This window comes from Copadichromis virginalis, linkage group LG4 (assembly GCF_057382275.1).
Source record: "Copadichromis virginalis isolate Kocher_CV1m ecotype Utaka linkage group LG4, C_Virginalis_male_GT1.1, whole genome shotgun sequence".
NCBI classification, from domain to species: Eukaryota; Metazoa; Chordata; class Actinopteri; order Cichliformes; family Cichlidae; genus Copadichromis; species Copadichromis virginalis.
Genome location: NC_140621.1, coordinates 21,732,765 through 21,747,967, shown reverse-complemented (window position 1 = coordinate 21,747,967; position 15,203 = coordinate 21,732,765). Strand labels below are relative to the sequence as shown.

The 15,203-nt window shown below is 38.6% G+C and overlaps 1 protein-coding gene across 3 annotated transcripts; it reads left to right on the top strand.

Moving 5' to 3' along the window:
* The first annotated feature begins 4,350 nt into the window (after positions 1–4,350).
* LOC146711372 (uncharacterized) lies at positions 4,351–12,266 on the top strand. Of its 3 annotated transcripts, XM_085454197.1 has the most exons (9): positions 4,351–4,572; positions 6,934–7,014; positions 7,241–7,359; positions 7,439–7,511; positions 7,624–7,739; positions 8,063–8,137; positions 9,073–9,141; positions 9,390–9,458; positions 9,550–12,266. In XM_085454197.1, the coding sequence occupies exons 2-9, from the start codon at positions 6,942–6,944 to the stop codon at positions 11,554–11,556; spliced, it is 2,601 nt and encodes an 866-aa protein (XP_085310323.1). In that variant the 5' UTR covers positions 4,351–4,572; positions 6,934–6,941; the 3' UTR covers positions 11,557–12,266. The 3 variants fall into 3 exon arrangements, with proteins under 3 accessions (XP_085310323.1, XP_085310324.1, XP_085310325.1); XM_085454198.1 differs by lacking the exon at positions 4,351–4,572 and having other exon boundaries at positions 6,494–7,014; XM_085454199.1 differs by lacking the exons at positions 4,351–4,572; positions 6,934–7,014; positions 7,241–7,359; ... (1 more) ...; positions 7,624–7,739; positions 8,063–8,137 and adding an exon at positions 8,178–8,597.
* The last annotated feature ends 2,937 nt before the right edge of the window (positions 12,267–15,203 follow it).

Below are 15,203 nucleotides of genomic sequence, written 5' to 3'. Positions count from 1 at the left end.
TATGTGGTATTAATGGGGGCGATCGTGGTTCAAGAGTTGGCAGCTCGTCTTGTAATCAGAAGGTTGCCGGTTCGAGCCCCGGCTTGGACAGTCTCGGTCGTTGTGTCCTTGGGCAAGACACTTCACCCGTTGCCTACTGGTGGTGGTCAGAGGGCCCGGTGGCGCCAGTGTCCGGCAGCCTCGCCTCTGTCAGTGCGCCCCAGGGTGGCTGTGGCTACAATGTAGCTGCCATCACCAGTGTGTGAATGGGTGGATGACTGGATATGTAAAGCGCTATACAAATACAGACCATTTACCATTTAAAATAGTTACTCCTCAGCCTCCTTTAGCAGTAATGATATCTGTAACAAATGTAGCATATTTGCAGCTCTGGAGGCCAGGATTACTGAATTGGAGACTCGGCTTCGCACCCTTCATTCACTCGTAGCTAGCCAGGCCCCTGTAGCTGGTGCAGCCGAAGATAGCGTAGGCCCCGCTAGCTGTTCCCCGGCAGACCCCAAGCAGCTGGGGAAAGAGGGTGGCTGGGTGACTGTGAGGAGGAACATAGTCCTAAACAGAAGCCCCAGGTACACCACCAAGCCGTTCATGTGTCTAACCGTTTTTCCCCACTCGGCGACGCACCCGCCGGGGGTCAAACTCTGGTAATTGGTGATTCTGTTCTCAGACATGTGAAGCTAGAGACACCGGCAACCATAGTCAATTGTCTTCCAGGGGCCAGAGCAGGCGACATTGAAGGAAATTTAAAACTGCTGGCTAAGGGTAAACGTAAATTCAGTAAAATCATAATTCACGTCGGCAGTAATGACACCCGGTTACGCCAATCGGAGGTCACTAAAATCAATATTGAATCGGTGTGTAACTTTGCCAAAACAATGTGGGACTCTGTAGTTTTCTCTGGTCCCCTCCCCAATCAGACCAGGAGTGACATGTTTAGCCGCATGTTCTCCTTAAATTGCTGGCTGTCTGAGTGGTGTCCCAGAAACGATGTGGGCTTCATAGATAATTGGCAAACCTTCTGGAGGAAACCTGGTCTTATAAGGAGAGACGGCAGCTCTCATTTCTAGAAATATGGACAAATTAATTAAACCCCCCATAATATGACTATCCAGAGTTGGGACCAGGAAGCAGAGTTGCAGTCTTACACGCCTCTCTGCAGCTTCTCTCCTCCTGCTACCCCCCCCCACCAAAAAACCCATCTCCATAGAGACTGTGTCAGCTTCCAAAAAGACAAAAAACAAACTAAAAACCAGCAACAAACAACTTAAACATAAACAATTACAAAGAAAGAACAATACAGTATCCACATCTGAACCAAAGAGTAAAACAGTGAAATGTGGATTATTAAATATTAGTCTCTCTCCTCCAAGTCTCTGTTAGTACATGACTTAATAATTGATCAACAAATCGATTTACTCTGCCTTACAGAAACCTGGTTTTAGCAGGATGATTATGTTAGTTTAAATGAATCAACACCCCCGAGTCATTCTAACTACCAGAAACCTCGAAGCACAGGCCGAGGGGGCGGTGTGGCAGCAATTTTTCACACCAGCCTATTAATTAATGAAAGACCAAGACAGACTTTTAATTCATTTGAAAGCCTGATGCTTAGCATTGTCCACCCCAGCTGAAAAATTTTAGAAACCAGTCATATTTGTTATCATCTATTGTCCACCTGGGCCTTACACAGAGTTTCTGTCTGATTTCTCAGACTTTTTATCTGATTTAGTGCTCAGCTCAGATAAAATAATTATTGTGGGTGATTTTAACATCCATGTAGATGCTAAAAATGACAGCCTCAACATGGCATTTAATCTGTTATTAGACTCAATTGGCTTCTCTCAAAATGTAAAAGAACCCACCCACCACTTTAATCACACTCTAGATCTTGTTTTAACATATGGCATAGAAACTGAACATTTAACAGTGTTTCCTGAAAACCCTCTGCTGTCTGATCATTTCCTGATAACATTTACATTTACAATAATTGATTACACAGCAGTGGAGAGTAGACTTTATCACAGATGTCTTTCTGAAAGCGCTGTAACTAGGTTTAAGAATGTAATCCACCCACTGTTATCATCTTCAATGACCTGTACCAACACAGAGCAGAGCAGCTATCTGAACGCTACCCCAACAGAGGTCAATTATCTTGTTAATAATAATTTTACCTCCTCACTACATATGACTCTGGATACTGTAGCTCCTGTGAAAACTAAGGTCTCAGATCAGAAGTACCTGACTCTGTGGTATAATTCTCAAACACGTACCCTAAAGCAGATGACTCGTAAGCTGGAGAGGAAATGGCGTGTCACAAATTTAGAGGATCATCATAATTGGAGAAATATTTTGCTGATTTATAAGAAAGCCCCCCCCCGCAAAGCCAGAACATCTTACTATTTGTCACTGATTGAAGACAATAAGAACAACCCCAGGTTTCTCTTCAGCACTGTAGCCAGGCTGACAAACAGTCAGAGCTCTTTTGAGCCAACCATCGTTAACTAGTAATGACTTCATGAACTTCTTCACAAATAAAATTCTTATCATTAGAGAAAAAAATTACCAATAATCATCCCACAGATGTAACATTATCTACAGCTACTTTTAGTACCGTTGATGTTAAGTTAGACTCTTTTTCTCCAATTGATCTTTCTGAGTTAACTTCTATAATTACTTCCTCCAATCCTCCGTGTCTTTTAGACCCCATTCCTACAAAACTGCTCAAAGAAGTCCTGCCATTAATTAATGCTTCAATCTTAAATATGATCAACCTATCTCTAATAATCGGCTATGTACCACAGGCCTTCAAGCTGGCTGTAGTTAAACCTTTACTCAAAAAGCCATCTCTAGACCCAGCAGTCTTAGCTAATTATAGGCCAATCTCCAACCTTCCTTTCATATCAAAAATCCTTGAAAGAGTAGTTGTCAAACAGCTAACAGATCATCTGCAGAGGAATGGCTTATTTGAAGAGTTTCAGTCAGGTTTCAGGTTTCAGGTCCTGATTGTTACCCAGTGTTTTGTGTTTAAGTTCTACTTCCTGATTATTAGTTACTCATGGTTTTGTTCTCTTGATGTTATTTGTTGTTCTGCCTTCTAGTTTAAGTCAGTGTCTTCCTTGTGTTCCATGTGTCATATTCCTTCAGTCTGTCTCTCAGTGTCAAGTCCGTGTCTTTGTGAATTGTCTTTTGTTTCCAGTTTTATTTTGATAGTCCCAGCCCTACGTGCAGTGGGTCTAGTTTTGCTTCCCCTTCTCTCATTAGTTCTAATTTCTCCCAGGTGTGTTTCCATCCTGTCTCCAGTTCCCTGATTATTTACCAGTGTGTATTTAAGCCCTGTGTTTGCTCTGTGTGGTGTTGTACCCTCTCTTTGTGCTGTGGTTCTCTTGTCACGTTTTAAGCCTGTGTTGCCTTGTGTTTAGTTTCCAGTGCCAGTTTAGCTTAGATTGCTGTGATTCCTAAAATCAGACCAAGAGTAAAGTTTATAAAAAGAATATTACAGGTAATTTTAAAAAACAAACAAAAAACAGCCAAATCCTGGAATATAAAGCCATTAAAATTTTCCTAATATAAACACGTTTCACACACATGAAGCCATTCATAGATCACTCCTAAAAATTATTTTGCTTGGTTTGCTCGTCTGATGCTGTGACAAGGCCACTTCTCCAGAATTGCAAACCACTCAATGGAGAATTTGCTGGTGACTGGTGTTTACACCCTGGCACAGTGGTAGCACAAAGCTCTGTATCTGTGAGGTCACAGCGATATGATGAAATGAAACAAACATCAAGATTAACAAATATGTGTGTTGAAAATGTAAGAGAGGCTGAAAAGAACACATCAAAGTACGGAGTAAAATAAGTATCCTTGCTTTCCAGACTTCCTTTGTTTGACATTGTGTTTCCTTGTGTGGATTTGTACCCTAATATTTGCACTCAGTTTTAGTTGGTGTGTGTGTCTTTGGTTTAAATGCATGTAGGTACAACAGCAGTCTTCACATGTTAAGGCCTGCATCAGCAATGAGCACATCTATATAGTCTTCATAGCTGCTGTTGATATCCCAGGATAGGGATACCATATCATTTGCACAGATAATAACTTGTTTGCACGCATAATAAATGGTGTTGGTGGTGGTTGTGCAAGAGGTCGTTGGTTTTGAGGAAAATTAGGAGTGGGTATTCAAGCTAGTGTGCAAATCACTTCTACCTGCTCCCGGATATCAACAGCAACTTTCTGCCTATGCAAATAAGAAACCAGTTTATTAAAAAAAAAAAAAAAAAACCTTCAGGGTGTGCAACTTGGCTTCACTCTCTGGTATCTACATTACTTTCAACACCTTCTGTAACATATCTCCACACATCTAAACTCAAGTTGCTAGAATGATTTTTTTTTTTCTATTTCTTCTAATCAACATGAAGGTTTAACTGAGTAATGACGCAGTGTTTAAGATCTGCTGTTCTGTTGCGTAACACAAAATATGTCACCATGTGATCTGTGTCAGTGGTGGGAGGGGACTATTCATACATAGTGCAAAATACACAGAAGAAACAGACTTCAGTTCAGTAGAAGAGACCACATGTAAGTAGATACTGAATCAGTCTGTATTATATTTGTCATTGTCCTGGGTCTTAGTCCCAGCATTTTTTGTTGTTGTTATGGACTCATGGTTCTTTTTCTTCAATCTCAGGAATAATTTCACTTGATACTTTGCATTATTTTGCCCAGAGTTCAGTATTTCACAGGGGTTCTGAGGTTTGTTATCTATATTTATAGTCTCCGGTTTCTTGTTTAATTTTGTTGGTTCTCTTTTGTTTCCTAGTCTTGTTTATGTGTTTTGTCCTTAGTGTCTCTTTTGTTAAGCCTATCGTGTCTCTGTAGTTTGCCTTCTGTGTGTGTGAAGCGCATGTATTTTAGTCCAGGTAAATCTCAGACATTTCCTGTCTTATTTTGGTGACGTTTTGTCTCTTGTAGTATGTCTGTGAATGTTCTCAGTCATCCAGGTCAGGCTTGTCTAAGAAGTTTGGAAAGAAAAGCATCTGGACTTCTTTAAATTGCTTGAAGACGTTTCACCTCTCATCCGAAAAGCTTCTTCAGTTCCTGGGTTAAATGGTGGAGAGTCCCAGATTTAAACCCTATTGGAGTGTCCCCTAAGATGGACATGGACCCCCTATTGATCCTCTACCTAATCACATGAGCCAAGGTGTGAAAACAGGTGTTGGTCACAATCAGCCAAGGTTTGGGGTGAGCTCATTGTGAAACCTAGCCCCACCCTATCATGTGATTTCCTGAGGTCAGAAGGCCCTATGATGTGTGTGGGTGTTGAGGTGTCTGGGAAGGGATCTCAAAACTGGATTATAGATGGCAGATAGTTGGTGTTGTAAGCCACTGCCTCTGTTCACTATTTGAACTCTCCCATAGGGCTTAAATCTGGGAGTCTCTGGGACTCTCCACTATTTAACCTTAGACCTGAAGAAGCTTCTCGGATGAGAGGTGAAACGTCTTCAAGCGAAGTCCAGACGCTTTTCTTTCCAAGCTCCTTAGTCTTGTGTAGTCTGTTTTCCTCGAAGATTCAGATCTCCTTGTTTGTTTGTTTTTTGTTTGTTTTGTTTTTATCTGAATTATTTTGCACGTAGTTCAAGTTAATAAGGTCACTTTTTAGTTTACCACTCCATCTTCCAAATGCTGCGTTTGGGTCCAACTCCTGATGTGCAAATAAAACCATGAACCTCTATTGAACCACTTGATCAGTCCTGTTGAAAATTGGTTCATTCATTCAAAGCTTTGTTCAGTGACATCTAGTAATGAAATAGGAGACAGCACATGAAATCTCAATTTCCATTTGCTGATTGTATCAAAGTATTTATATCATTCATTGTGTGAATGATATAAATACAATTTTGTAACGATGGATTGATTGGTCAGTTGATTCTGTAAACTTATGTAATGTAGCAGGTAGATGAAGGTGTCCTTGGTTGAACAGGATGTGTTGGGATGGTAGGGCATGTTTCAGTAACTAGGGTGGGGTGTGATCATGTACATGGGACATGTGATTTTCCACAATGAAGCAACCTTTGAAATAGTGGTTCAAGGAAAATGTAACTTTGAGTTTGAAGCTTGTGTGGGAGCATCAGTTTCATACGGCCAACACTACTCCTGCCTGCCTGTCAGTCTTGACAGTGTCCTTCCTATTGTTTGTTTTTATTCCTGTTGACTATTAAGTAAGAAATGAAGGTTAGAGTAGTTCAGTTGCTTTTGCTTCCTTGTATGAAGAAAAAAGTATGCTGATGGTAAAGTATCAGGTCTTTAGTCTCTATAGTTTTAGTGCCAATGACAAAAATGCATGCTTTTGTCAACGTGTTGATGACAGCAAAGGTGAGTGGAGAGATTAAACAAGATATCACAAATACATTTTATATAAATGACATCTGGAGACTAAAACATTTTTTAAACAGTGCCTGTAGCACATTATGTGTATGTAAACTATCAACGCTGAAATTAATAAGATCTAATGAGATCTTTTAGAATATGTTTTTGTGAAAATGTCAATATGTTTGCTACAACAGTTTCCTGCTAATTTCACATTTTTTGCCCCTTAAAAAACTTTGGCTCTGTAAAAATCATATTATTCCAAATCAAATGAAATCAAATGAAAAATAAAACTTAAACCTTTGTATCAGTGTAAACACATTTCACTAAACTGGAAACTTTAGATATTTAGATGAACTCTACAGAGTGACATGAAGTCGCAAAAGTTGCAACAGTTCAATCCAGCTAAGAGACAAAAACATTTACCTCCTCTTGTCACATGAAAAAGGTTATTGAGATAAATAGAAACTTAAACCTCTGACACTTCAGAACCACACAGGAAAGTAAGTGATCTTATTTAGTGAATAATACTTTAAATATGAATAAATCAGTTATTGCTGATTGTCCCCACAGCAAATTCCATGGAGACATCTGGATTTGTCCAGGACAAACTAACTGAATGGGGATTCAGTGAGTTCATGCAGAGATTTAAAGGTATGAGTTTATTATTATTATTTAATGGGAATTGTTTTATCTGTAATGGCACTAGAACAGCATCGTAATTTACTGATTTAGAAGTCAGTCTGGATATTCCTGTGATTTATGACTTGTAATAGAAAACAAAAGTCTTTCATATTCAAAGTTGATGAATATTAATGTTTTGCAGTGTTAGCTTCATCTGACTTTTGAATATTTTATTTTGTTGTTGGCATTATTTCAGATGAAGGCATTGACAAGGAGACGTTTCTAAACCTTGGAGATTCAATCCGAATTAATTTACTGTTTCCTAAAATTGGACCAAGAGTAAAGTTTAGAAAGAGACTGAAAGATTACTTACAGGTAAGGCATCTATTTTTTATTCTATATCAGCAGGTCTATTGTTTCATTAATGTGTGATGTGTTTGTTTTGATTCTGTAGATGGAGACATGTCATTTTGTCCAGGAAAAATTAACTGAATGGCATCTCAGTGAGCTGATTCACAGATTTGAAGGTATTTTATTATAGTTTGGTTTTGGTCCTTCATAAATTACTGCTGTACTGTAATTTCATATTGATATTTTTTTTTTGTCTAATTTCAATTTGAATACTTCATTTTGTTGCAGAGGAAGGTATTGACAAAGAAGCTTTCCTAAGTCTCGAGTCAGGCAGAATCAATACTTTGATTCCAAAAATTGGACCAAGAGTAAAGTTTAAAAGGAGACTCAGAGAATACTTACAGGTAATGTTTTATTAAATGTTACAAAAAAATCCTGGAACATAAAGCCATAAAAGTTTAAATATACTGTTTTTTTTAATAAAACAAATGGCGGTTAAGATCAGTAGATTAATAGTGTATGCAATGCATCAGAGTGGAGGTTGTGTGTGAGCGCTGTGACATTCAGAAAAATAACCTCACAATACTCGAGTACAAGATAATGTATTTAATGTAACATTTACTGTGCATGTAATGCATTTCACACTGGCAGGTATCAATATAACAAAACTGATCACACTTCTTTTATTATACGAAATACATCTTAAATTTATCCCTCACCACTGCAGGACTTGAATAGAACACATGATGATTCTGCTGACATGATGGAAACAAGCGCAGAGCAAGAGGACAGTTCAGAAATGGTATGATCTCATTGTGTCTGAACATGGTTCATTATTGAGTGATTAATCTTTGATCATTTTTGTTATTAATGTCATCATGTTATTATAGAAAAATTAATGTTGTCAGCGTTAATCTCCTTAAGTAAAGTAAGTAAGTAAAATTTTATTTAAATAGTACCTTTCAAGATAAAATCACAAAGTGCTTCACACAAGCAGAAATGGACATACAACCTCAAACAAACAAAAGCAACCAAAAGCAAGTTTAAACAGATACATTTTTAACTGCTTTTTAAATGAAATGACTGAGTCCACAGATCTCGAACTCAAAGGGAGCGAGTTCCAGAGTCTGGGAGCCATTGATACAAACGCTCTGTCACTGTTTGTTTTTAACCTTGTATGCTGGAAAACCAGCAAGCCCTGGTCCCTGGTCACAAGACCTCAGGGACCTGCTGGGGCGATAAGGCAGAAGGAGATCACTGATGTAAGTTGGAGCTACACCGTGCAGGGCCCTATAGGTCATGATTATAATCTTAAAATGAACCCTGAACTTGACATGATGTCAGACTTAAAATGACATTGACGCCATAGCCGCATTAACGCAGCAAATCTACGTTAGCTGGTTACCGTGGATCTCCCCATGCGTGGAGCTGGACGCCGCTAAACAATAACAAGCTAACCGCTTACGCCATTAAGTTAAAATGACATTATGGCGTTAACGTCATTTTAAAGAGATTAATGCTGACAGCACTAATAAAAATACATTTTGATTGATTCAAGGACTCATATCTTAGAGTAAAACAGGTGTCAATATGAGCAAAGTGAACCAGGTTAGCTGTTTACCTAAGTCCTCTGCAGAATTCTCCAACACAGCTCAACTGTTTTTCACAAACTGTGAGTAAACAACATGAAGGCCTGTGCCTTGTCTGGATAATTATTTGGTATTTGTTTTCACGCAGGAGCCAAACATTTTTCCTCAACATTTGGAATCTTCTTCAGCGTCTGACACAACAGATGGCAAAGACAGGGTAAGAAAGGAAGTCAGAAAAGATACTTTTAAACTGGTTGAAGATCCAGTGATTAACAATGATTTTATCTGCAGACAAACATTTTGTCTCCATAATGCTGCATTAAGAGGAGCAATAAATAATGAAGCTAACAAATGCAAACTGCTTCAAATTTGTTTAATATACATATCTGAAATGCACCTTCATCACGTGAATATGAAATATTAAGAGTATAGGTAGGCCTGGCTGATGTTTTGTCCTTGTTTTAGATGCAGGACCACAACATTTTTCCATTTCAGTTGGAGTCTGCTTCAGCAGTTGACAGAGGCAGTGACACAGTAAGAAGGAATATTGATGTTTCTCCTCAAGTCATTTTGTTATGCCGATATTATTTGTGTATATAAAACACATGTTTGTTTGTCTTTTCAGAGTAACGAACCAATTCGCTCCTGGGCAACAGTGACACAAGGACAAAGTCCAACCACATTTACAATGTTTTACTGTCAAGAGTGTAAAAACTTCATGGGAAACAATCCTGATTCTTGTTGTTCTCACTGTGCCTCAGTGTTCAACAAAGCAAGCAGCATTCAAAATGGAAACTTCTTTCTGTACTCATCCCTGAAAGACCTTCTGAAAGGTATCCTTGAGAACCACAGCACTGAGTTGTTACCTAAAACAGTTAAAGATGAGCATGATAACATCAAAGATGTGATGGATGGGATGATGTACCAGAATCTCCTCAGAGAGGGTAAACTAGCTGCAGATGATCTCACACTGACATGGAATTTTGATGAAGTACCAATTTTTAGCACCACCAGATACTCAATTTGGCCCCTTCAGTTTGTTATTAATGAACTTCCTTACACACAAAGACAGGAAAATATGATAGTTGCTGGATTTTGGTTTGGCCAAGGAAAACCTCATATGAACACATTTCTGAAACCATTTGTGGATGAATGTTGTGATTTAGCCCAAAATCCATTTCAGTGGAGAGACAGCAGAGGCACTCTTCATTCATCAAAAGTCTTCTGCTTGGTTTGCTCCTCTGACGCTGTGGCGAGGCCACTTCTCCGGAATTGCAAACAATTCAATGGAGAATATGGTTGTGACTGGTGTTTACACCCTGGCACAGTGGTACCAAAGCGCTCTGGCTCTGTGAGGTCATACCGATATGATGAAACTAAACAAGAATCAAGATCAAAGAATATGTTTGTTGAAAATGCAAGAGAGGCTGAAAGCTCCCATGAAAACACCTCAGAGTGTGGAGTAAAAGGAATGTCCTTACTTTCCAGACTTCCTTTGTTTGACATTGTGTTTGGATTTGTACCAGAATATATGCACTCAGTTTTAGTTGGTGTGACTAAGCAACTTATTGGATTGTGGCTGAACTCAGAGAACTCCATGAAAGACTGGTATGTAGGTCAACAGATTTCACAGATGGACTCTTATCTCCGAATGTTAAAGCCTCCATCAGAAATGAGCAGATCTCTACAGTCACTGAAGGGTCGGGACACTTGGAAAGCATCTGAGTGGCGAGCTTTCCTTTTATTTTATGCTGTTAGTGTCCTACCAGGCATCCTTCAGCCTTCATTTCTCCAACATTTTTTTTGTTTGTCGATCAGCATTCACATTCTGCTACAAGAATCCGTCTCCCAAAATGACCTTCAGCTGGCCCATGAGAACTTGGTACTCTTTGTTAGAAACATGGAAGAACTCTATGGTGAAGAAAACGTTTCATTCAACTGCCATCAGTTGATCCACTTAGCTGACTGTGTGCGTAACTGGGGGCCTCTCTGGGCAACATCAGCATTCAGTTTTGAGAGGAACAGTGCAAATTTAAGGGCACTGCTTAGCAACATAAACTACAATCCTCAAAAAATTCAAGACAAGTTTCTCTATTGGCAGCGCCTGCCGAGTCACCTTCGCTCCCCTGTTTCTAACGGAAATTCTCCGTTAGCCAGAATTTCACCTGGAAATTCACGGCATCTGGATATCACAGGATCCATAAAACTAGCAATAGAAGAGCTCTTAAATCGACCTGTTTCATTCAGATCAGTGGAAGCCTTTGACAGCTTCATCAACAGAAATACTGTTTACTCTGTAAAGGGTGAAGAGGCAGACAGAACAGACTGTGTCATAAAACTCAAGAATGGCTGCTATGGAGAAATACAGTTCATCGTCAGGTTTAAAGAGAACTGTGTTTGCACATCCAACTGTGTGTGCTCGGCTATTTCAGTCATTGTGGTCCAGCTGTTTTATATCAAACGTGATGCAGAGGACAGCAGGATGATTCCTGACAGTGCATCAAGGACTATCTTTGTGAAAGTGGAAAGGATAACTCCGCTCAAAGCCTTCTTCTTGAGGGATGTTAGGTGTAAATGCATGTATGTGAATGGTTGGCTGGTGCCTTTACCAAACTCATATGAAAGATATTAAAGTTCCAGCACAGCTAAGGTGCTTTCTCTGTCTTGTATATCATGGCACATGGCTGTTTTTACTACAGTGAAAATCTTGGAAAAATGAACGATGATGAAGTTTTTTCAAAGGAGTTTGGAGTAATTTTGTTCATATGTGTGCGAGATCTGTGGCTTACGTTTTCTTTTGGTGTGACAGTGTGGACATAATGTAGCCAGTGTAATGTAGGATTATATCACTCAGTACTGTATGTGTATTATCTGTATATGGAGGAAATTATGGAGTGATTTGTAAACAGCCAAAAGCTTGCCTTTCCCAATTTTGTATTCACTACGTATTTATCATACATGTCAGTTTACCTCTATTCAAACTGAAATGCAAATTATTGTGACACATAAACATTTCGTGAATTAACGCTAAAAATCCGGGGTGAGTGGATCAATGTGGTTTACTGCATCCTGATACAGATTGCTATTACTGAGATAACAGATCATAAAGCTTCATATTACCTCATATTATTGTGTAATGGCTGATGAGACTTATTCTGTTTAATGTTGCAATGTGTGCAAGTCTATTGAATATAATACAGATTTATTTGCTCAAGAATGTTTGTATCCTGCTACATAAAAATGATTATAATTAAAGTCTTATTACTTAAATATGCCTGAAAAATCTGTTTGGCCTCCTTCTTCACTCTGGATTTGTGCTGCTATTCAGAGTCAATTCAAATTATAGTGTCGTTCCTAAAAAAAAAAAAAAAAAAAAAGGATGTGTAAATGCAGTAAATGATGTTTAGAGATTTTTGAAAAATAAACATGACCACTGTTCATATGTGGCTTTATTACCTTATCATAGGCCAGAATTAAATATCTAAGTAGGACCCTTGTTTAATACCATGTTAAACATGTTTACCGGGTCATGAACCATCGGTGAAGCAAACAACAGAAAAGAATCTCGTATATAGACTTATGCCGTAAGTTGACCTAAAACTAAAAGGAAAAAACAATCTGACATTTTAAATGAAATCAAACATCGTTTAAAAGACACACATGGCAGTGTGGGAGAAAAAACTCAACACTGAATGCTACAAGTGCACAAATATGAAATCAGCGTGGTGCTGCAGTGCACGCATCAATTCACACAATATTACAGAAATACTTTTTATATAAATGTCTTATATTGTTTCTTGGTCCCATCAATTTCTTATTCTTCAGTCATTTCTGAAACAAAGTCCACACTGAATGCCTGCTGTGCATCTGTGGTCATGTGAAGCTACATTAATGTAACAGCATGCCAGAGTGTAAACACAGATCTTTGTCTATACGTTGAAACAAGGTTGTGCCTGAAAATTGCTACTTTTATGTGACATTTTATGTGAATATGTGACAAATGATGTTAGAATTATAATTAATTATAGAGAAAACTGTTTAAACCTTGGTGGGCAATGAGCTTAGAAAGAAGGATTATCTAGAAAATGACTTCAGGAAATGGTTGTGTTATAAAGTTGTTTTACAATCTGGACCAGTACAGACTTGCCCCTGACGGTTAAACTGTAATAACATCCCACAGCCGTGTTTCACACCTGTTGGTAGTGGGGCTTTTTGGCTTCTGCTGCATCTTTTTAGTCTGTGCTGGATTTTCACCAACCCTAAAGAAGTCCAAATACACCACTGATCACTGGATCTCAACAGCATTAATGCAAAACATGTGTTTCCATTTCTTGTCTTACTTCTTTTTCCTGTCCAGAGACTGATGTGTGGCAGCAGAAAGGGCCACTCTCTCTTTGGGGCACTTAGCTTTCTCCTGTAGGAGTGAATGTAGTTTATAGTTTATGAAAAAATAATCAGAATACTGAAGATGTCAGAGATTGTATCTTTTTTCCTTTTCATAAGTCATTAAAACCAAATACTAAAACACTTTGATATGACTCAGAGAACTGAAAACTCAGCATAGATAAAGAAGGAAACAATGTACAAATTGGTAACTATAGCCCAAAAGGCTGATTGTGTTCATCTGCGCGTAGTGTTTTCAGTGAGACAAATGTTTTGTCACTCATCCAAGTGACTTCTTCAGTCTCAACTGACTGCAGGTTTTCCCAAACAGTACATTTGGGATTTACTTACCTTGATGATTAAGCATGCATCTGATAATTAAAGCCCTTGAAGAAAAAAAATGCAATGAATAAATCATACACACTTAAATATTGTATTTTGACCACAACTAAATTGTCTGACTGTCTGTATAAAACTGAACTTACAGCTATAAGCAGTTGATATTAAATATATGCATCACTAAAACATGACAGATAACAAAGCCAGAGTAATTAGGCACACAACTGTTTTTAAGTGTTTTCAATTTAGCTTCTTTTGACTTACATTTAACTATAGCTACTTATTTTTTCCTTCATTGACAATCAGCTGTTGACACAAATTATTTTGGCGAGTGGCAACAGTCAAACCAACAGCACTGTGATGTTTTTGTTCGTGAATATGTAGACACGCTGGTGCGAATGTCTTACTATAGAGGCTGGTTCTTTAGATACAAGGGGGAGTGCGCGAGTCAGAAACCCAGGGCACATAGATGATGTAAGTCTCATCAGAAACAGCTTATTTCCAAACCAGGGAGGAAGAATGAAAAACAATTCTAAAAACAAGCAATAAAATGTTGTCAAGGTACTAAAATCCCCAGAAATAAATAATCCCAATTTCAAAAAAACATATAAAACACAATGTTCTATGCTCGCTAAACTCCCACCCTGTCCCACAATGTAACTGTCCCACAACAAAGGATAAATGTTTGTTAGGTGTTCACAAGCAGGACCGAAATTCCTCCTTCAGAGCAGGGTCCAGACCAGCCTCGTCCCAGGCAGAAGAGGAGAACCCTCCTATCCCCATCTCATCCTGGAGTCCATTGCTCCACCGCGGCTCCCCTCACATCATCACACTGTAAACAAAAAAACAGGGGCCAGAACCCTTCTCCCAGAAGCTGGCCTGGCTAATAGCCATGGTGACCCTCTCACAATACGGCTCTACTCGGTGAGCAACAGTTCATTCATGTGAATTTTCAAAGCTAATTCAAGGACCATCGTGTGGTTAGCAGCATTGACTAAAGTCTTAGTGGTGAAAGGTTTGCATTAAAAGAGTAAAAACTCCAGTTAGGGCATGACTTTAAATACATTAAAGGCAGGGTGCGTCTGAAGACTGCTGCATTTATGAATATGTGACTAAAATAATGTTAGAACTGTAATTAATTATCTATAAAAAACAAAAAATGTTTAAAGTTTTGCGGACACTGAGCTAAGAAAGAATGACTACAATGTTTATTGGTACTATACTGGTACAATAATTACTGGACAAGTACAAACTTGCCCCTTACAATTAATGTAACAGCATGCCAGTGTGTAAACAAAGATCTTTATTTATACGTCGAAAGCAGGTTGTGTCTGAAGACTGCTACTTTTATTAATATGTGACAAATTATGTTATAATTATAATTAATTATAATAAAAAATATTGAAACCTCGGTGGACAATGTACTGAGAAAGAATGACTTCAGGCAATGGGTGTGTTATAATAGATGTTTTACAATCTGTACCGGTACAGACTTGCTCCTGACGGTTAAGCTGTCCTGAGGCACAAACATGTTGTCTTTGGCTTGGCTTCAAGACT

Coding starts and splice junctions, on each gene's coding strand:
- LOC146711372 (XM_085454197.1), top strand. CDS start 6,942: ATGGAGACATCTGGATTTGTCCAGGACAAACTAACTGAATGGGGATTC. Junction 7,740..8,062: donor GACTCAGAGAATACTTACAG/GTAATGTTTTAT, acceptor TCACCACTGCAG/GACTTGAATAGAACACATGA. Junction 9,459..9,549: donor TTGACAGAGGCAGTGACACA/GTAAGAAGGAAT, acceptor TTGTCTTTTCAG/AGTAACGAACCAATTCGCTC.